The sequence below is a fragment of the Onychostoma macrolepis genome, chromosome 06, assembly GCF_012432095.1.
Source record: "Onychostoma macrolepis isolate SWU-2019 chromosome 06, ASM1243209v1, whole genome shotgun sequence".
Lineage (NCBI taxonomy): Eukaryota > Metazoa > Chordata > Actinopteri > Cypriniformes > Cyprinidae > Onychostoma > Onychostoma macrolepis.
The window spans coordinates 10,294,913-10,319,042 of NC_081160.1; the positions used below are offsets into that span (position 1 = coordinate 10,294,913).

The 24,130-nt window shown below is 35.4% G+C and overlaps 1 protein-coding gene across 4 annotated transcripts in view; it reads right to left on the reverse strand.

Moving 5' to 3' along the window:
- agap1 (ArfGAP with GTPase domain, ankyrin repeat and PH domain 1) overlaps positions 1–24,130 on the reverse strand; it is a 179,676-nt gene that overhangs the window by 72,934 nt on the left and 82,612 nt on the right. For 2 of the 4 annotated variants that reach the window (XM_058780222.1, XM_058780220.1), the window contains exons 2-7: positions 18,323–18,381; positions 14,929–15,016; positions 12,486–12,500; positions 8,725–8,810; positions 7,722–7,863; positions 6,179–6,313 (exon numbers count right to left, since the gene is read on the reverse strand). In XM_058780222.1, coding sequence (XP_058636205.1) covers positions 6,179–6,313; positions 7,722–7,863; positions 8,725–8,810; positions 12,486–12,500; positions 14,929–15,016; positions 18,323–18,381 — 525 coding nt within the window. The remainder of the gene's footprint in view (positions 1–6,178; positions 6,314–7,721; positions 7,864–8,724; positions 8,811–12,485; positions 12,501–14,928; positions 15,017–18,322; positions 18,382–24,130) is intronic. The other 2 variants (XM_058780223.1, XM_058780221.1) reach the window with 1 other exon arrangement.

Genomic DNA, 24,130 nt, shown 5'->3' on the forward strand with positions numbered 1-24,130 from the left:
CTAATGTTTTCAGAATACATAAGTGGACAAATATCACAGACGATTCTGCTTAATAAATCGAGAGAAGCAGAAATTGTGATAATGATTAAAATCTGATTTATCATGCAGCCCTACTATGAACTAACAATGTATAACATTTTTACAGCATGTATTAATCTACACGAAGTTTGAAGTCAGTAACTTTTTTTTTTTTGGAAAGATATTACTACTTTTATTCAGCAAGGACACTTTAAATTAAAAGAACAGAAAATGTACTGGTTTCCATAAAACATTAAGTAGTAGGGCTGCACGATATATTGCATGCGATAGTCATGCGCATCTAGTCAGTAAAGCCGGTTCCGTGATTAGCTCTAAATCTCCATCACCTGTTTTCAAATGGAGCAGCATTTAATACACAGAGCCGTAGTTCATTGACAAGCTACGCAATATCACGTTCAATATCGCAGGCGATTCATCTGCGATTCTGAGCGCGAATTGCATAGTTTGTCAGTGAACTACGGCTCTGTGTATTAAATGCCGCTCCATTTGAAAACAGGTGATGGAGATTTAGAGCTAATCACGGAACCGGCTTTACTGACTAGATGCGCATGACAATCGCATGCAATATATCGTGCAGCCCTATTAAGTAGCATTGCTTTTAACATGGATAACAATAAGGAATGTTTTTGTGCACCAAATCAGCATATCAGAATTATTTCTGAAGGATCATGTGACATGTCATGTGGACGTGTGGTTTATGACCCAGAACACCTAGTACTAAAAAAATGATTGTATACTTCAGTTATAACTTTCAAATACACTAATAAAATACTGATACAGTGTTAGCAAATATTCTACAGTTAACAGCAACAATTATAAAGCAGCAACAACAAATTCATTATTAAACTTCAATACAAACTCCATAACATTTACAATTGAAGTAATGGTCAAACCATAGAAAGAGATACAGATATAAGAGATTATAAGAGAGAGAGAGGAAGTGAACAGCAGACCTCGTTAGATGTTAGCGTACGCTAACAAAGCTCTACATCCTCACTCTGACATTATGACAAGCCAGCTAGCGTGAGGGGAAGAATGGGGAGGGGGGTAATTAGGATAATTAAATTAGCACGCTGATGGACGCAGGCTGGGGAGCTGTCAGGACCCCTCACCTCTACCGAAGAACCACTGACAAACACATACACACACTCTGCAGGCGTAGAAATACACACGGAGCCACATCCACGAGCACTCTCAGAGTTGCGGACTCTATTTAAACAGTAAGCACATATAGGACAGCACAAAACGCACGGAAACACACACATAGACAACGTGACCTACTGGGGTAAACCCTCAGCTGACCCGGACCAAATAAATTGCCTCACTTTATTTCTCCACTGGCCATCTCGTAAACACTTCGTTACATAAATCTAATGCAGATAACTACTGCACCAATTATTTTTAATGGTTAATGTTCTTGTTATTTGCGTGTTGGCATCTCTATGATTCTGGGAAAGCAATGCAACTCACTCGTCTGCATTATTTGATTTATGGCAATTCAGGTCATTATATTACTGAATGCTCAACCAAAGACAATTATCATTTATTAGAGGCAAAAGGCCACGAGGAGCCGGAGCCCTGTTCTTAAACATGAGCAAACTTGTATATATAGACTTTTGTCCCATTAGGAATTATGAATTTGAGAGAGTAATAATTGATTGTGACAGAAAGTAACCCAGGGTGATCAAACATGCATAAAACTGCACTGCAAATCAATGGGAATCTTGCTTAAAAAAAAAAAAAAAAAAAAAATCTATTTTCCTGATAAACTGCACTTTCATTAATACGCCACTGAATCTCTCAAATCAATCGAGAAAACTAACAAAGCAGAACTGCTTCAAGAAAAACGACAATGATAGTGTATTAAAAATGCATGTTGTAAAATGTCGCAAGAAGGTATTTTTAGAAAAAAAAAATATATATATATGTATGTATGTATGTATGTATGTATGTATGTATGTATTGGGGCTGGGCGATATGGGCAAAAAGTCATATCTCTGTATTTTTTGCCGATTTGCGATAAACGGTACACATCTCGGTATTTTTGTTTTTGTATCTGAATTTTTAAAATCTGTATCATTTAATATATATATTTTACATACCGCCCAATGTTGTCCAATGAAACAATATTAAAGGCTATGAAAAGTGAATGTAACATTGTAAGCCTATATATTATGTGCAAAAAGGGTCAAAATCACATTTCATTCTAACATTGTAACATTACAATCTAAAAACAAAAATAATGCTTTTAAAGCAGACGTTAAATTCACTAAACTAAAAATGAAAATAAATAAGAACAAAAGCACGGACTTGTATAAGCTAGGCTGTTTTGATTACCCCATTACAGTCACTTTACAGTTAGTGCTATCATAAAAAATACACTTACTTGAAGGTTTCAAATTCTACATGTCACATTGTCCAACTATAAATATTTCAGCGAAATATATATTTTAGTCAGAATTATTGCGCTCCGTCTGTTTGGCACGAAGTCTGAAGTCTGTAAAGTTTAGCGGAGATTAGCGAAGAAGGCTCATGCACTCCTGACAGCAAATATATTTCATATTTCCATGACTTTCTAACATTTACAGAAATATACCTGTATATAGAATATACCTGTAAAATGTAAGTTATGCATTAAGTTAAACGGCACATCTTAAACAGCTCAAGTAGAGTCTCTGTCAGCGGCACATGCAGCCTTTCTGTCAGAGCGAGCCGCTTTAAACTATTCCAAACTATAACTATATCTTACAAGTTTTTTAATATGAAGCTTGTCGCATGTTTTGAACAAATTGGATTATGCACTTTCGGTGTCCTCCGCTATATTTTTCAGATGTGCTCGTATCAAACTACTGTATAATCGATATAAATGCTATTGCCTCATACCGTATCGCTTATAAAGAATATATCGATATAACGTAAAAAAAAAACTCGATATACCACCCAGCCCTAATATGTATGTATATGCATAGAAAGTCAGTTATTTCTAAGCAAGTTGCTCTTTTGCAAAATGTGGAAAGTTTTGATAAAACATCTATATTATATTGTTGTTCTATTTTATGTTGTGTTGTATATTATATTTTATTACATTATATTATTTAAAAAATGCCAGATTGAATTAATTGTTTTTCTCTCTCTCTCAAATATTTTTTGAAATAAAAAAAATTAACCATTTTTTTTTTTTTTTTGATATTATAATTATAAATATTTTTGCAACGTTGCTCTTTTGCAAAATGCACACTTTTCAGTAAAACAGCTATATTATATTTTTATATTTTACGTCATGATGTAGCATTTATTATATATTTTTAAAAAGCCAGATTGGAATTTTAAATACTAAAATGGCATTGTTCATGTTATGGAGCCAAACTGACTTCAAATCAGACCAAACTGTTTCTACTTTGAGATGATCAACTTAAATATCAAAATCTGCTAAAATCCAGTTCTCTAACAAAATCATACAGAGCCTGTAAATCTGCAGTGAGCCAATGATTAAAACGCTTTAATTGTGGTCACATGTGTAGTAATGACAGCTCATGCATTGCTCTGATGCAAAAATAGGCCCAAATCAGGCAAACAAAATGACATGAATCTGCACACACGCAAAACACACCTCTGGGCAGTTGCTATGCTATCAGTGCAACACAAAACATTAAAATAATCATTTTGCTACTCATCAATAAATTCCACTACAGTGGATAATTAGAATGCATGATTAATTGAGGATAATGAAACGAGAGATGCGAGGAGACAGCGTCAGTAATGATCAGAAATTTAGCCTTTTCTTGCTCTCATTTAGTGCTACTGATGAGCTTGGCCATCATACAGACATGCACCCACTCTTTTCACACACACACACACACACACACACACACACACACACACACACACACACACACACACACACACACACACACACAGTTAAATTACAGCAGTCTTGGCTGCAGCCAACAGTATAATAATTAAGAAGATAATAGCTGAGCGTTTAGAGTGTAAATCTCCCTCCTGGATGGAGCACTGAATGCTTCAGCCTTCCCAACCCCTCCGAAGAGCTGTGTACATCTGCCACACACAGACACACGCGTGTGCAAATACACCAAACACATGTAACGCCACATGCAAACTACACCACTGTATCCAGATATAAGTACACAAACATGATAAGAGTTACTTAGAAAAACACACAAACATCACAACAACAAACGTTCAATAAATACCAATATGAAAAATCATCTGGGCTCAGGGAAAGGTTAGAAAAGTGGTTGTACTGGATTTCCATTTCTTTTCACAATGTTCTCTCATGTTTCTTCATGTCTATATAATGGATGTTTGTTGCTGTCAAATCAAATTTTTTAGCAATGTTTCCAGGAGCCCTAACCATCTCCAACCCATCATCCAACTCAGACCAAGACTCGCTATCAACTCTCCCAGCTCTCTACATGATAGATACTTGCCCAGGTTCAGGCATTCTTTTTTTGTTCCTCAGTGGGGATAGAAGAAGCAGTTACATTCAAACAGATCTTCAAGAAAATAACCTGAAGGTTCATTTATAAGGGCTGACACTCCCAATGGAGAGTTCATAAATGCATGTCTGCTGCTAGTATTTACTGCACCTTTAAAGCATTTGTATTTACTACTGCTGTGTGTAACTGACAGCGTTCATCAAAGTGTTATTACATTCTGCACCATATTTACTTCATCTATTATTAGAGATATGCTTGTTTAGTGTGCTTGCAAGTGTCTTGTGTTCATCAAGGTTGCATTTATTTGATCAAAAAGTAAAAACAGTAAAATAAAATTGTGAAATATTATCACAATTCAAAATAACTGGTTTATATTTTAATATATATATATATATATATATATATATATATATATATATATATATATATATATATATATATATATTTATTTAATATATTTCAGCAGCCATTACTCCAGTCTTCAGTGTCACATGATCATTCAGAAATCATTCTAATATGTTAATTTGGTGCTTTTTACCCTTATCTTTATCTATTATCAATGTTGAAAACAGCTGTTGTGCTTAATATTTTTGTGAAAATGATAATAAATTTTTTTTTTTTTCAGAATTCTTTGTTGAATGGAAGTAAAAAAAACAGTAATTAAAATTCTATAGTGATTTTATTCTCTTTTTTCCCAAAAATTGACATTCATTGTTCATTCATAACATAGGGAACAGTAGCTTTTCCTTAAGTTTCCCATTTAATGTGGTGAATTAGTTATAAAACTAACACTTTGCTAGCTGTAGTAATGGTACTTCAAAAGGGAATTCATTTCTTGGGGATTTCAACATACTTTTCCTTTTCTAACTGCACATGTGCATTGTAACTTTATAGTACTAGCAGTTTACACAATATGCACTCGACACTTGCCAGGAACATAAATATAAATGTCTCGTTAAACCTCCAAGTATGACAATAAATATACCTCAAATGGCACATCAAGTCTGTCAAAATGTACTATAAACACAATTCCAATTTTCCAACAAGAAAAACAAAAAATGTCCTTAAGACCTCTGAAGCTTTTTCAAATGATAAAATCTTGTGAAATGAGCCCCATTTCTTATGGTCTTGTGCCCCCTAGTGGAGCACAGGTATCAAAGGCTGCTTACAACTTCATCCTCAATTCATCTGTCCAAGATTATAGTGTTTTTAACTGCAAGTACACAACACCACACCTGCAACGGTTAATGAAGCTCTGAGATCTTACTTCTCAAAGTGTCCTAGCAAAATCCAGCACACAGAACAACACGGCTATCTCTATACCACACAGAGCAATGCAAGGCGAGATGGGCCATTTAGCCTGTAATTAAGAACTGATTAAGCCAGATTGGGCCGGCTATTCAACAGCAAAGTCACCTTGCACTTTCTGCCTCCTGCTCCTTATGCTGTAACCTACATAATGCGAAAGTAACGGTTACCCAAGCATGAACTGTTATGATCAGTCCTGCGATGAATCCAATCTAACAGAGGTGACATACAATTGACACATCCAGGCAGAATGTTGGATTTTAACCTTGTGTTTGTTTAACACAACTTTGCCAGTAAATTCAAACTCTTTTTCACAGCATAAATATAAAGCTTACACTTGAAACGATTTGGGACAGTATGAAGAGACTCACCATCTTGAAAGACACGCTCCACGTTGAGGCCGTAGGTCGCACAGGTCTCATAATATGTGCACCTCTTCAGGTCGTTGGACAGTTTGCGAGCGCGGGTGTCATCAATGACACGAGGGTTAGCTGCACTGATTGCATCTGTGAATGGTCAGGACAAGACAAAGAAATTTTAAACTAAAACTGGACAGAATAATAACATTAATAATTAGTGTAGTGAAAATCATTTCATCAAATGTGAGAGGCTTCAAATTCATCAAAATATCTTGTGGACATATTTAAGAATAAGGGAACAAGCAGATGAGCTTTAGCTCTAAATCTTCCATTGATTAGAGCATGGCACCCCCTAGTGTTCATATACTGAAAACACAAGTAGTATGAAGGTTTTTTTCTTGCATTACTCAATATTTCAAAAATATATCTTCGTTCAAAAGTTTGGGGTCAGTAAGATTTTTTTATTTTATTTTTTTTAAGAAATTAATACTTGCATCAAAAGTAACAGTAAAGGAATTTCTAATGATAGAAATGCAGTTTATTAGAACTTTATATTAAGTCCTAATAACATTCTATTAACACTTTCTTTCTATAACATTTAACAAGAATTTAACAAGAATCCTAAAAAAATGTATCATGGTTTTCACAAAAATATTAAGCAGCTCTAAAACAATGTTCTTGAGCACCAAATTAGCATATTAGAATGATTTCTTGAGGATCACTGAAAGTAATGGTTACTAATATACTAAAATAGAAAAGAGTTATTTCAAATTGCGATAATATTTTAGAATATTATTGTTATGATTGTACATTTGGGTATTTATTTACTTTTTTTAATTTGGTAATTGAGAGTTTTTATCTCTCATTTTTGACTTTTTTCTCAGAATTGCCAAATACAAACTCACAATTCAGATTTTTTTTCTCAGAATTGCGAGATATAAACTCACAATTGCGAGTTATAAATTCCAATTCTGCAATTCTGACTTTTTTGAGAATTGCAAGTTTATATCTCACAATGTGTTATGAAGTCAGAATTGTGAGATATAAACTTGCAATTCTGAAAAAAGTCAGAATTGTACGTTTATGTCTCGCAATCCTGACTTTATTTCTCAGAATTGCGAGTTTAAATCTCGTAATTCTGAGGGGTTTTTTCTTGCAATTGCGAGTTTATATCATGCAATTCTGAGAAAAAAAATCAGAACTGCGCTTTTATATCTCACAATTCTGAATTGCGAGATAAAGAGTCACAATTGCCTTTTTTTTGTTATTTAGTGGTTAAAACGGGCTTCCATACATCAGAAACTTAAAACATAAAAAATAAATAAATAAATAAATCTTACCAACCCCAATGCTTTGAAAAGTACTGTACACATAAAATATCTATAAATAATACTTGCCCACAGTCATATCTTAATGTGTAAAAATAACTGATCAACAATTAATGTGTAAAAATAACTGAAATTTGTGCCTAGTCGTCAAACTGTTCAAATTGTTGCCAAGCCAAGTGTGAGTTGCTGTCATATGATAAGTTTTTTTTTTTCTCTCCTAGACTTACCCTGAGTTCCCACAAGCACCAGGGGCACCTCTGCTGTGTTGCGGTAGTTGGCCATACGACTATAGTAGTGGTAGACCGTCTGAAAGCTGATCTCATCTTCCAGACTGAACACAAAAATCACCGCATCCACCCACAATGCAAACTGTGAAAAAATGATTGAGAGAGTGGGAAGAATTTAGAAAGAGAGAGAAACATTATTTAAAAAAAAAAAAAGCCTAAACATATTTCATAAATCCTCTCCCTTATATTTCATCATTTTCCGCCCCCTATTCCCTATGATGTGATTATGTCACTGATGAGGCTCTTAGTTGCAGCCGTCCTAAAAAGTACAGTGTTAATGAAATATTGAAAATGTGCTTGTCCAGAAAAAAAAAAAAAAAAGTGTATACAGTATACATTATATGTTATTATTTTTATTTTGCGCATATATATTAGCACATTATTATAGTAAAAAAGGTGGGGTGCTCTTATAACTATACATAATTCATACTTTTTTTCTTTGCAGGATTTCATTAGAGAGGAAAATAATACAATCTTCCTTTTTAGACAGAAGAATAAGGATTTCTCGTCGCACATTTTTTATACTTTTTGAGAAACTTAAGAAGCCATGACAACATTTTGGGTAAGTGAATATATGGAACAAACAATGCTCACAGGATTTATGGATAATTCTGGGAATATCCATCAGAAGTGCACTGAAACAATTCTGTCAGGTCGAAATGACTGACTCCCTGCTCAATGGAACACACCATAAAATTCATATTTCACAGACCATGAGAAAGAGGCCACATGAGACTTCCTGTTTGCATTTTATGACTAACAGAGAATCAGATTGTCTAAATAAATGTTATCAGCCTCATGTAAACCCTATTACATCATGGTTTCCACTCAGCCGCTTTGTAAAACAAAACTAATATATTGTTATAGCTACGCCATCCAGAGTTGAGACTAAAGCTCAGCATTGTGAATCAGAACACATGGTATTTGTGGCTGCACTACCTACCTGAGCCTCCGGAGGTCCCCCTTCATCCCTGATTAGGAGGAGGTAACTTTGTCCATCCACAACAATCTCCTTTTTAAAACGTCCTCCTGTCCAACAAAAGAAGCCAGTCAATTTAAAGAGTCTGATGATTCTAATACATTCACTACTTCTAAATGAGATGATTGGTGGACTGTTGATTGAAATGGAAACAAAGAAGGGCATGTGTATCATTTTGTTATTTTCTAATATTTTGGGGGGGAAATAATTTGTTCTACAAATCAGAGTTCCAAACTAGTAAATATACAAAAGTGAGTACTATAAAAAGTTAATTAAATGATGTGCATAATTTTATTCAGTGTAAGGTTCACTGCATGGTTCAATCCACAACTGTCACAGACAGCTGTAGCATGACAACTGCTTTTTTTGCAACTTCTATGTTATAACTCTATTCCTTCTGTGGAAACACTGTTAACAGCAAAGGAATTCAGTTTCAGTATTCCTGTATAAGATCTACGGCTGCTGCAACTTTGTGGAATGACCTTTTTCATTCCCAAAGGACTGTCGATTGATGTATGAATCAAAATCACAGCTTAGAGCTTGAATAAAATTTGCTCACACTCATAGATGTACTTACTGACTGGTTGTTCTTAAGACAATGTCTAGTTACAGGACACACATTATGAATTTTGTCTGTAGTATTTCATGAAAATAAATAAATTAGCTCTGTCAAACGATTAATCGCATTCAAAATAAAAGTATTTGTTTACATGTGTATATTTATTATGTATATATAAATACACACATATGCATGTATATATTTAAGAAAAATATGTTATATTTGTATATTAAATATATTTATATAATATAAATTATATAAATATATACTGTATGTGCGTGTATATATATATATATATATAATAAATATACACAGCACACACACACACATTACATAAAAACTAGTTTAATTTAATTAATTGCTTGACAGCACTAAAATAAATTAAAAGTTATTACCACTTTTTTTGTTTGTTTAGTACTGATAAATTACTGGATTGCATTTATGCGGTCTCTGAAAAGTTAGTTTAAAAACACCTTTTGTAAGAATTGTTTAAATAGTATTTGTAAATTTAACAACGGAACTGGATTTTTTTCAATCAATAATTGAACTGAAATTGTTCATTCTTTTCAATTCTATACCTATTATTTACAATTTTGTATACTGATTTAATCATTCATTCATTATATTAAAAAATAGCTTCTACAATAAAAAAACAGTAAGAAAACAAAGGCCCTGTGAATATTGTGTTGGACAATGAAGGGGTCAGGTAAAAAAAAAAAGAGAACCATTGGTCTAAACCTTATTAATGTGAGTATATGTCACAATATAATATGCAGACTGAACAAAGATGCTTGCAATGCATTCATTCATTTTTCTGCCCTGAGGGGTTTTCCATTTTTGTTTTTTATTTGTATTTTTTTATTGCACTTGAAACTCCCTTTTTAATTAATATACTGCATTTATCTATGCATTAAAGTGTCTTTTATCTACGCTATCCGAGTGCTTTCTTCCTGACCTTCTTTGTTTTTCAGAGAAAGACAAATAATGCTTCAGAAAATTATTTGAACCCAAAGACCAATCAAGTGTTGCTGCTGCAATTAGTTTTCCAAACGTCCAGGCTAATGATGGCTGGAGTGGTAAAGGTCAAAACGTCTTAAATAAACTTGTGACCTGTGCCCCTCTGAGATGAGAGAGCGGCGTTCAGAGTTCAGAGGACAGAGTGCGTGATAGAGACCTCTCTCTATCTTTCTCTCAGGGGAAGAGGGGAGGGCGACTGTTGGTTGGTTTGCAGAAGCATAAGAGGATCAGAGGGGATTCCTGGAGATGTTAGAGGGTCTTAACCTTATCGCAGCTCTACACTGCTAATCAGCTTGTGCACTGAAGACCTGAGAGAGCTCTACAGTCTCTTTCATAGCCTGAAAGGACATTCCATGGTCATCTGGGAACATGACCACTCAAACATGTTAAACTTTTACCCTTCACCTCTGACCTCCAACTGTGTATCCCCAATGATAACCAACAAAGACCATAAATCATACAGAGAGAGATTTGGGAAGGACTGATAACTGGTTTGATGACTATTTACACTATTTTACTTGATAACAATTTTGGATTTATCAACCAGGAACAGTGGTTTAACTACAGGTAAGTAACTAAGAAATAAGAAACTAATAAATTAACTAAAGAAAATAACTTTAAAATAAATAACTTTTTTTTTTTTTAACTGGGGTCATGGAAAATTAAAGCAGTGAAAAACTTGTCACAATAATTGCAATACTTATTGTAAAAAGAACTCCACAAATATATTTGAATAATTATTTAAATTACATTTTATACATGAATTAAAACCTATTTCTATGTAATATTTGTATTTATTTCAGCTTTAATGTATCAGTTTTTTAAACATCATCTTTTCTTCATAATATCACACTATTTTTTCCTCATATAGCTACTTTGTTTTAATTTTCATATTTGGGGGTCCTTCTCAACAAAAAGTTTCAAAACCCTTTATTTAGTTATAACTGTGCCAGAAAAGCATAAATATAGCAGGTATTATATATTAGTTCTGCATACCTTCATAATTGGACACAGCTGCAAAAATCATCAAATCACCTCTAAAAATAAAACAGTATTACACTCGAGAGTAGATATTCAAATCTTAATTTTAATACAGCATCAGTAGCATTATCACAGCATAAGCAGCACTGCAATAGTTTTTTACTTTAAAGTTTCTTACTAAGAGATACATAATGGTTGTAAAGCACAGCCACTGTAACTCAATTGAGATGACAACATGATAGAGAACAATGTTTCTCGCTTGCGTGATTTCAAACAGCTTTATCCGTTACAGCCTCCATTCCAATTTTCCCTTTGTCTGGATGACTCGAGTATTTAAACTCTGCTCGTCCACTGAACCAGACATGTTGGCAATAATGTGAATGCCAAAGTTCATGTGCTTTACAAAAGTCGCCAGGTTTGGTTGAAATCGAAGAGTGGGCGAGGTGTTCGGGTATGGCGGTTAGGCTGGAGGGGATGGCAAGCTTTTCTGTAATGATGTGGTTTGTCTGTTTGCATTATGATGAGGATGAAGAAGTGGAGGAGCATCAGGACAGCCAACACTCAGCATATAGTCTGGACGCACATATTTACATATTTGTTGAAAATAGAGAGCGAGAGAGAAGTGCACAGCGAGTGAAAGATACACACCCATCGGTCAATTACACTCTGGGTTCTTTCTCCATGGAGTTAACCTCAGCTGAGTAAAAACACACTTGAGTTTAGAGTCTCTGGATGCACTGAAGCTTAGCTCAACTCTCAGAAACAGAGTTTTTGATAAAACGCCCAGTCTAATATTCCGTCTTGATGGACAGTGACCTGTAATGCTCAGTTCATTGGTGTCATTGAGGAAATGAATGAAATGGAAGATGGCAAAACTACAGTGGCATCAAGAGAGGAGTAGAGTGGAACCTCCTGTTCTGTGGCTTGATTTGCTCAAAGCTTTGTGATGAGTAAAGAGGAGCCATGTGGAGTGGAATCTACTCTGCTTGAAGATTTTAATTATGAAACACACTGTTTGTGAGCATCTAAACAGAAACATGACGAAGAACATGGTGTTTAACAAGCCACAGAGGGGAAAGTCCACCTTCTCAACTCTCTTGTTCTATGACAGACCTTCCCCAAAAAAGAACATGACGGAGACATTGTGAAAAAGAGAGCAAATAGTTACCTGCATCCACGTCAGCTAGTTAAAGAAGCGGCCGAGGAAAGAGAGAATAAACAAACCTCAAATCAAAAAGCAGCCAAGCTAAACATGCACAGTCAGTTAAGAAATTAAACACAGCAGGACAAAGAGACTGAGACTGAGAGAGAGAAAGAAGCATAACTTTCATTCATTCATCGCAAGCTTATCTATCGTCATGGGGCTTCTGTGCCTGTGGGTCACGGGTATGGTGTATCTGAACAGACAGATCTAACACGTCCGTCCTGAGGAAATGGTCAGTTCAATATAGCTGATTTACAGATGAAAAGGCCACATACTATCACACGTGCTCATAGTATTGAGGTCAGTAACGTAACACTCCTAAATCTATTAATTCATTTAAAAAATACATTACCAGTTAAACACACAATGACTTAAATACATCTCTTCTATGATGAGCGTGTTTATTTTTTGTATTATTATTATTATAATTAATTTTTATATTTGTTTTAGGACATAAAGCCAAATACATTTTAGGATAATACACCATAATTAAGAAAAAAGCTAATTAAATAATAATTCTTGAATAAAATCTATTATTTTTAAGCTTTTATCGTTTATTTATTTTTTGAGAAAAATGTGAAAGTGAAGCAATCTTGTTAAAAAATCATTTAAAGTCATGTGGTGTGTGGTGACACATTAAAGGTGTATACATTAGCTAATTAAATTTAAACCCAATATAAACCGGAATGCAAAGATTTCTCAGAACTTGTCAGATGTTTTAAACTATATTTTTAAAATATTCTTATTTGCCACTGACCCATTTAAGAAAAAGAAAGTAGAAATGGGTCACGATCGTCAACTAGTTTATCTAGATTTTATGGTTTGCAACTAGTTTATCTAGATTTGACTTGGAAAAGGTTCAAAGTCTAAATTTGATATTTCACATTGATAAAAGTGTTATTTTTCACGCCAGAGGGGCTGGTCTGCACAATTGCACCAAACTGCTGATCCCAGCAGAGCTGCATTTCTAAATCAAACATGATTGTGGCGGCATAAGCACAAAACTGTGTTAGTTACCCATATGGGGTGCTGGGTTTTGAAATGGTAAAGGCTGGGTCTGTATTGAGACCACAAGGCCTGTAGGGATTTTTCTTTCTTCTTGCGTAAACATACAAACGCAGTCACACAGTTAGCCTTGTGATAATATCTCTTAATGAGCTCTGAGAATGTGTCTATTCATGTAGTATGTGTGATAGAAGGGGGGGACGTTGAAAAACCCATGCGGCCGACTGCTTTCATTGCAGAGTGCGCTGTAAAAATCTGCTCCAGCCCTACTTAGTGGTTTTGAGGTTGGGGTTACTCTACCAAAGCTAGGAAACACTATTTTTAAACCCAGAATAGTGAAACTTCAAAAAAGAAAAGTAGGAAAACATTTCATGTGGTAGTTTTATTGGAATGTAAATTTGGAAATTCAAATCACAGCTTTCTGTTGCTGAAATGTGACATAACAACGTCACTGCAAATCTGAGTTTTGCGGAACTTCTAACATCAGATGACGTGCTGGCCTCAAACGTGAAAGATTTAACCGTGTCGCTTGAGCTTTGCAAGGCACACACTTCAACGGTCTCTGATGTCGCACTAAGTTTCCTTTGGCACTCTGTGCTATAATCCACTGCGGAAAACAGGCAATTGACATTTCTGGGGGATTTTTTTTCTTGCAGGGCGATTTCCTGGTTGACCGCTGGTATGCAGTGGCTTGAGTTTTATACGGTAAAGTGCAAAGGAGAGGACGAGACATGATTAGTGCCCGTCGGCCCGCTAACTGCCCTTTTCTTCTGTGACCTCATGCTCTCTGCAGGACCCCCAGGCACTCAGATTACTGCAGTTAAGCACAATTGTACTAAATGTTGCTTAAACTAATTGCGATCTTTAAAGAAAAGCCCTGATTTTTAAATGAATACCTAAACTTTACAAACCCTGCTCCGTGAGGGAGCCATCTGAAAGGCCAGTTTAACATGACTACATAATAACAGTTGTAAAGGACATGAAATATTGATACGGGGAGTTTTTGAAAGCAGATCCGTGCTCGGGGAAGAGAGCATATTGTGGTGGTCTGGCGGTGTGCCTTGAATGTTCTCAATTATACATGGGGAGTATAGCAGAGTCCTCCGGCACAACTGTACTGTACTAACATACTAACAGCAGGTGTGCGGAGAGAGAGAAAGAATAAGAGAGGAAGAGAAAAATAAGAAGTGTATTTAGGCTATGCCTCGGCAGTACTGAAAAGAGAAGAATATTAACTGTATTTACACATAACTTCAAGACTTAAATGGGATCTAAGAACAGAAGGACACACATACGCCATTGTAAACCCTTTCAAAAGCATTAAAAGTGAGTAATATAAAAGTACAAAGGCTTTTAATGATTCTCCATGTTTCAACTGCCCATTTGATAGCAAAACACCTACCTTCAGGGCTCTCTTCTTGCACGTATGTCCCTGTCAGATACCTGTGCACCAGCGCAGACTTCCCACTGGCCAAGTTACCCACAATGCCCTGCACACACAAATACACACACAGAATTAATAGGGGTCCCTTACATGATTTTGGCATGTAAATAAACAGTGTCTCAGCTTAGACCTGCACTGTAAAATGACCTATATTTTAACGGTAAAAAACTGAAAATGCTACAGAAAAAACCTGTTAAATAGTTAACGGTAAGTTCCCCTAATATATACGGTGAAAAACTGTAATAGACATTTCAGACAATTGTACCGTTTTTGGAAGTGAAAAAGAATGTAAAATTTACAGGGAAAAACCGGAAATTGACGTTCCCAGAATTCCCTGCGTTGCATTTCAATTTTTCTTTTTTTTAATTTGATGTTTTTTCTTTGAAATAACTGTTTCTTAGTTTTTTCTTATCAGTTATGTTTATTAGGGTTGTATGTTACATCTAATGTTGTTGAATTAATGTTTATTGCAAATTTCAGTTTAATGAGTCTCATCATGATGGTGTTTAGTGTTTGTGTGAATGACACTGTGCACCATCTATATATGCTATTATTTAAAAGCTGCTTGTGATGGGCTTTGGTTCATCATGTGACTTTCTCATCACCACCTGCATTTGGTGATTATCAGTGTATTTCAAAAGGTACAAAACAGATTTCAGTACTTCAATAGGTTGGTATATTAACCTTATATCAGTTAATGAAATTGCGGTACTTAACTGTAAATTTAAGTTAAAACCTAAAATGTTGCTGTTTTTTTACAGTAGAATTCCGGCAACCACAGCTGCCGTTTTTTGACGATTTTTTTTTTTTACAGGATGAAGCAAGCTCCATCTGTGTGCAGTCGCACTGGCGTGACCACCATGTTGTTCAACTCATAAGCGCTGCCATTTCTGTTGCATATGTGAAACATAAAACGGCAAACGAAACTGAAAGCATAACGAAACTACTCGTTTCAACTGTGCAACAAAAATGAAGCGAATATTGAGGAAACGATGGATGGTTTTCATGCTAAAGTAAAGTAAAAGACCGCTTCTTAAATCAGAGAAGGCGAACATGTTGGTATTCTTGTGTGGGGGTTTTAGTTTTACTTTTTTTCATTTTGAAAAGCTTGTTGTCTTTGCTGTTTACGTCATGTTATGCTATGGAGGCTCTCTTTTGTTTATTTTTTTACTTGATTCCTCAGTGTTTGCTAAACGTTCTGTAATTTATTTGTCGGTATATAATACAGCATGTGGTGTATGCCATGCCTCTTATTCGTTTTTGTTAATAAACGTTTTGTAAGCTAGTAGCTGTTTTATTGTTGTTGTGCTTTTTAATTAAAAATAACAATGAATCCATCTTTTATTTTAGTCTTTAAAAGCGAAAGCTGTATAGATGTATGTAAGCAAAACAGACAATTATCTTTCCTTGTAAAACGTATCACGTATCACGAATTCGCGGCTTATAACACAGCAAAAGAGGAACTCCCAGTCAGAAAATTCGAATCACAATTAATACTACTGATGAAAAAGAACAGGTTGAATGTTAACCACTTTCGTTTCCATATAACTATAAACTATGATAAAAGTTCATCAGCGTACATTGATTAATCCCATGTTGTAGCAAAACAAAAATAAATTTGACCAAATCTTGTGCTCGTGCGACCAACTGAGAAAGTTAGTCGCAAAAGAGCGAAGAATGAGTCTGGAGTACAAACATATGCATGTATATATTTAAGAAAAATATGTTGTGTTTATATATTAGATATATTTATATATAATATAAACTATAAGAATATAAATATATAAATTTCCAAAATATATACTGTATGTGAGTGTATCTATATATACACAAAATAAATATACACCGTACACACATATATTATGTAAACAAAAACTTTCATTTTGGATGCGATTAATAATCGTTTGGCAGCACTATTTTAAAGTTAATTCGATATCAAAGAACTATGAAATTATTATTAAAATGATCAAATTCCTTATTACTAATTATTACATTTAAAGAATTCTAAAGAAAGAGTTCTGCACTTTTGTTAAACAAACCGTATGTTAAATTATGCCAAATATATTAAAATATGATTTATTTATTTCTTATTTTGGATTAAACAAATTCCATCCACGCATTAAAGGTGCCATAGAATGCATACAATATTTTAAATTGTTCTCTGATTGGCTGTTTCCCAGTGCGGCTCATTTCAGTAGCCCACAACAGGAAATACAGGGAAAATATACATTTCAGTACTTTCTCTCGCAGTTATATCGTTGGGTAATTATACTGTATATAAAATGCGGGCATCAGGGAGCCGCTATTAATATGCGGGGCACTGAAACTGCTTTCGAATGCACGATCGCTTTTTACTTTGACTTTCAAGATTTGCACGTGCTCTGTGTAAACTACAGCGGCAATACTTACCACACATTTTACAAGATCAGATGTTTGTCAGTGGTGCTCAGGATTTGTAAATCATTCGCCATCATCCTCAGTCATCTCTCCTTACTCTGTTTATGTGGTAAGTGAAATCTTATGTACAGTAATGTAACAGGCTACCGCTAGCAAGAAGCTAACCATGTCCCTTTAGTGGCTTGCGTTATTTTATTAGAATGCGTTATTTGTTTTCCGTGCCTTTCTGAATACAGACACCAACCCATCCCTGCACTTCACATCCCCTGCACAGCCTGGAACATAACATTTATTTCCATGATCGGCCATTTTTGCTATTATCCTCACTTGTTTCTTCACAATAGGTGCAGGCTCGGCTGGCACAGAACATGGGCGGGTATATGCAAATGTTGGGGGCGTAACTATTAGTGATCCCGACTGAAACGTCACAGTCGGTGTTATGTTCTGATTCGCCTATTTTTCAGTGGTCTTTTGCGTGCACGAGATATACATGAGGAGGAAACAATGGTGTTTGAGGCTCACGGTATGCCATTTCCATGTACAGAACTGTTATTATTCAACTATGCCAAGGTAAATACAGTTTTCCATTCTATGGCACCTTTAATATACGTTAGCATGACAAGTCAGTAATTTAATGCAATAATTTCATCACAGAATGCTATCAAACAAGATTTGAGACGGAGGAAATGACGCTGTCAAATGACACAAATGTCATTATGGATATTATTAGTGGACCAACAAATAAAGTAGCGAGAGTGTAAAAAATTAATGTATTTTTCATTTCAAATGAACTCCACAGGACAAGAAACTTAGAGGACACAGCCTGATCAAAGCTGTTTTGTTGTGAGGTCATGAGCATGCAGCACTAATTTAAGTAATTAAATGATGCAAATGTAAAATCTTGTAATAGTTATGATAAAAATGGCAAATTTTAAACATCAGTGACAGGACTCACCACTTTGAGCTCTGGTACGGAGCGACTGAGCGTCCACTCCTGACTGTTGACAAAGGCATCTGTAACAGAGAAAGAGAGAGATCATTATAAATGTGGTCATGCCCTTAAGTTCAGTCTTATTTACAGAACAGTTCTAGATGAGCGGCTCACTGATCAATACAAACAGCAGAGGAAAAGACACATTCAAAAGGACCCAACTCCAAAACTACACTAGTACAGAACAAAACATGTTTGTGTTAATTTTAGGTCTTTTCAGTAGAGCAAATGATCAAATGTGTGTTAATTAGAGCCCACAGTGCCTGCCCGGCCCCCACGCTCAGCTGCACAACACATTTCACATTACAATAGAACAATAGTGGCTGCAGGTGCACTGTGGGCTCAAACGCTCAGAGGACATCTAAGAGACCAGCACATAAGCCTGTAAATCCTTGACTCCAGAAGAGTTAAGTTTATATTTGGTGAGAGTCGGATCATGCTCTATTATCAAAGAAAATGCCTGATGATGATCAATGTTAGATACAATGCTAGATAACAGTAGAGCATGGAGTTAGCAACGCCAAAGTCACAAGTTTGATTCTCAGGGAATGGATAAACAAATACAATGTTTATATTGAATGCAATGTAAGTCAATCTGAATAAGAGCACCTGCCAAATGAGCAAATGTAGACAGCTGTCTTGTATCTTCTAAAGCAGTGGTTTTCAAACCCTGGGTCTTAAAAAATGGGTCGCCAGGATGATTTAAGGAAAACGTATGTAACCAAGTTCAAGACTCAGGAAAGAAGCAAGCAAATAACAAACAACAAAACTAAAGTAACCGGCAGCCGTCTCAGGTCAGAATGAAATGTATATTTGTGTTTGCGCTCCGTTTTTGCAGTGTTGTACATTGTAGCAAATCAGAGTCATATCTATTGATTTCTATAGCACAATGGCCAATCCGAGAAAATGCACGCGCTTTATTTTACGTGTTTTGGACTGTGTCACAGAAACACCAGCTAACTGTAATGATAGAGATTAGAAGAGTAAGGACAATTTTTTTATATAACTCCGATTGGATTCGTCTGAAAGAAGAAAGTCATGTGTGTATATCGTATATCATTGTGTTATAGAAATCAATAGATATGACTCTGATTTGCTACAATGTACAATAATGCAAAAACAGAGCGCAAACACGGACGGCTTGAGGGTGAGTAAATAACAGGATAATTTTCATTTTTGGATGAACTAACACTTTAAATGTTGTTTAGGTACGAAACTTATTAGATTTTGGGACCCTGCTTTGTTTATTGTGTCCATCTCCATGCACAAAGAAATGCATGCTTTGCTTCCATCTTCTGCTCACTGATGTCAGATAACAACAGTCTATAATTTCTCAAGAGACCCATACTAAACACACGCTAATGCTAACATATATGCATAACCCTTGGGGACTGCCACCATTGCCACTTTTTGAAAGGCTAGCAGATGAAGAATAGAAAGGAAACAAGAGCCTTTGGGGGGGGGTTGCTTCATATATTCCATGGGGTGACCCCAAAAAGCCACAGTGTCTGAGATCTGAGGAAGGTTAACACAATCTGCTACCCACATAGAAAGCATTTATGAAAACAGACTGGGTATTAAAGAAAAAAATAAGGATTGACTGAACAACTGATGCTGTAATCACATATAAATCATATTGTTTGGAGAAATCTGACTTATTTGAGACCTCTGATCTCTTTTCTCTATATTAGGCGTTCCATGCGCAGATGGAACCAATCAACGCACACAGCTATGACAGCTGTATGTGATACTGCGACTCATTCAAAATGACAATCTGTAACATCACAGGAGACATGATGGGAGTGACAGATCGGTAATGAACCATTACAGTCAAAGCCCTTGTCAGTCTTGCTTCACCTCTTCAATTGAAATAGACTCGCTGGATTATTTTTCATTATGGATGTCGATTGCATGCTTGATTATAAAACTGCAACCTCGATAAAAACAGTGATGAAAGACATAGCAAGAGCTTTAGTCTGAAGCTACTATTACACTTTAGTACAATTCTCTAAAAGAAATCTCCATTTCAAACACTGGCAGGATAAAAAAAAAAAAGTATCCTTGCAGAAAATCCTTACAAATAACGAAAGTTTCTTGATATGTGTGTTTGTAGAGAGCTCAATAACCATGAATATTGTGTGACATTTCATCTATAAAAAACTGAAGGCAGTAAAGATGAAACTAAAACACCCAGTCATTATCCTTGCTCTTCATCCGCAACTCTGAGGAGAGACAATGCAGAGCCTGCTTCTCATGAGAAAGCATACACATCTGGAGTTCAATGTCTGAATGACTGGTTCCAAACAACTGAAAAAAAATTTCTTTGATGAGCACCCAGTCGATTTCAACGTGTAAGTTGATTTTTTGCAGTAAAAAAATTTAAAAAATCATGGCTAAGCTACAGGGAGTGATAGACCTAGCATTAGGCCAAGGCAATTCTGTCAATATTTAGTGTTTAATATTTCAGCTTAATGTATCATCTTTACATTACATGGTTCAAGTGTCCCAATTATGAATGTGTAAGCAGGGGAAAAAAAGCACATGGATGCCGATATTATTAGATTCAGGCATTATTTATTTGTGGAAATAAATCTAATATGAATCAAGATACATGTACTGGCATCTGCCATGTAAGCAGACAGATCAGATATATTCCCCTGTCAATGAGAGTCGTACATCATTGAAAAAGCAACAGTGGTAAATGACGTCAACTCATATGGATGCTTTTCCAGGTCAGTATGTCTACCTTGGATTGTTTTACCAATAGTGTAAATGCAGATAATTAGGCATCAAGACCTGAAGTGTAAATGCAGTATTTGAGACTACTGCCGGATAACCATGTCTGCTTAGCCAATTAACAGAAGTATTTATTTTCCTTCTTTTTCGGTTGCAAATTTTACTGCCAGCTTTGAACTGACTTAAGCTGAATACGAATAGAAAATGCCTTCTGAAGAGCTGCTTATAAAGTAGATGAACATATTTCCGTTCACATTTGCACAATTGACACCTATTCAACTGAATTGTCAACAATGTTGAACTGAATTGAGCTAAACAAAGACGCAATTATCTTCCGTATAGCTGATTTTTTTTTTTTTCTTCATTATTAATGAATTTTACAACAAAGTGCAAAGCTGCTTTGAAACAATCTGTATAGTATAAAGTGTTATATAAACGTGACTTGACTTTGTCAATGGATGGTAAACTATTTCTGTCTCCAGTTTTTTGTGAAATTTGAGTATGTGTTTTAGGTAAACAGGATTTATTTTGTTGTCAGCATTTTCATGTTGTAGACATCTCATGTACTGACACTGAATTGTATTAAGCATATGTGACCATGGACCACAAAACCAGTCATGAGGGTAAATTTTTATTGAGATTTACATGACAATGTTTGACCAAGATACAACTATTTGAAAATCTGGAATATGAGGGTGCAAAAAAAAAAAAAAAGAAATAATATTGAGAAAATCGTCTTTAAAGTTGTCCAAATTAAGTCCTTAGCAATGCATATGACTAATCAAAAATTACATTTTGATATATTTACGTAGGAAATTCACAAAATATCTTCATGGAACATGATCTTAACTTAATATCCTAATGATTTTTTTTGGCATAAAAGAAAAATCGATAATTTTGAGCCATTCAATGTATTGTTGGCTATTGCTACAAATATACCCCAGCGACTTAAGACTGGTTTTGTGGTCCAGGGTCACATATATTAGAATTAGCCTATATCATCATCAGGCAATGAAAAACTCATATTTCAACCACTATTCAACATTATCTTTAATAAAAAAAAAAAAGAAAATTCAAAACCAATCTAAACTAAAATTAGATTCTGTAGCCTAAAAAAAATAAATAAGCCTATATTTTTTGATGCGTTGTATATTTTACATTAACATTAAAATGTCATTACAATTTTTTAAATGATACAGTTAATTAACTTTTTATTGTCCTAAAATGCTAAAACTAAACTAAAAACTAAAACTAGAAAACCTGATCATGTGAACATATTTTTGTTGCATACTTTGAATTTCATTGTCAATCATTTCATTGAATTTGAATCGATTGAATTTCATTGTAAAGCCGATACCTCGGCTCTAGGTGAAATAATTATGGCAAGTGAACCTCATCTGCATTTGAATGTGTAGTAAACACAGTTACTTCACAAATACGACAATCATATTGTCACTTTGAAGTCACTGACAGTCTAGGAGGACACAAAAATCAACTTTAGAATGGAGAACAGCCGAGATATTCCAGCAGGTGGGCTAATGAGGGGTGTCTGTGTGCCCCATGGGAAGCTCATGTGTCTTATTTAAACGCTCTTATGCATTTGTTTATGTGTGTATGTAGAGTAAGAGTCTCATTTCAGCGTTGATTCTTTGCAGCCAGTTTCCCACGACCTGCCTGGACCCTCCACCCCCTCGCTGTGAGCTGACCGATTACAGAAGCACACTTCCACCACCCACTCTGTGTGTCGGGCAGAAAATGACGACGTGATGGAAAAAACAGAATAGTGAAATTACAAGAAAAAAAATTGGACATTTACAGGAGGTCCCTCAATTTACAATAATTCTGCATAATGTTACCAGGGTCAGTGTCTGTGATGGCCTGATCCAGAGCAGGTTATTCTGCTCCGCTTTTGTCCTTAGGATTCACCCTCATTTTAAGAACTTGCAGCTTTTAGAGTGTCTCCTAAATCATTAAAATCCCACACACCCAACGTAAGCATCCTGAGGGGACTTGGAGAACTAGGCCAACACCAGTCCAAAATCGACACCATGAGGCTCCATCAAAGATTCAATTAGGATTTATGAAAGCGGAACTAACACACAAAGCGCAATAATGAATGTGTCGGGTAGCTTGCAACAATTAACCATTACACAGCGCTCAAAGGCGCACTTGGCGCAAGTCACAACTCCCAAGGACATCCATCATCGTTCGGTCAGGATGTAAATCTCTCTCTGTCACGAAGTGGCTTTTCCTCTCCTGCAGAACAGTGAGAGTGTGTAATTCCTCTGAATGAGACGTCTGGTATGAGATCCGAGTTGCTTGATTATATCTGGTCTCATCTATATTCATCCACAGCCGAAGTCTTGACAGTCATCAATGTCTGATGCATTTTGCAGCTTATTCTGTCTAAGAAATGGCCTAATTAAGAACAGGAAGAGGTCGTCAGATTGGAGCTTGGCAAAAGCTCTTGCCATTTATATGTGCAATATGCATTAGGGTGCTTAACAGCATTCCCTGCACCGCTTTTCACATCAGCTCCAGCATGAATTTAAGTTTGCAGTAAATGTATAGCAAAATATTGACAAAAACATTGAGTTGTTCTTTTGAGCTGCACAAAAGGAAATGAAAATATGGTGTGACCAGTATAGCCTATTTCATGAGTAAATGACTCTTATGAGCTGCTTCTTTTAATGAATTGTTTAAAAGTCTCAAGAGTTACCAGTTTAAATCAGTCTAATGAATCTGGCACCACCATTTACCCGCCCTCACATCGTTCCAAAACTGTATGCATTTCTTTTTTTCTGTTGAGTACAAACGATTATAGTTTGAAGTATGTTTAAGTGCAGTCACATAAGTTAAATTTCAGCAAAATTTTGCTACTAAATTTTGCTACATTTCACTTTCAAAACAAGCAGCAGTCTGTTGGTCAACAAAGCAAATTCACACATCCAACTGAACATGATGTGAAAACATAAGTCATATAAGATTTTGTGTCAAATTTTTTCTGGATTCAGTTATAATGGTTACAATAAATTT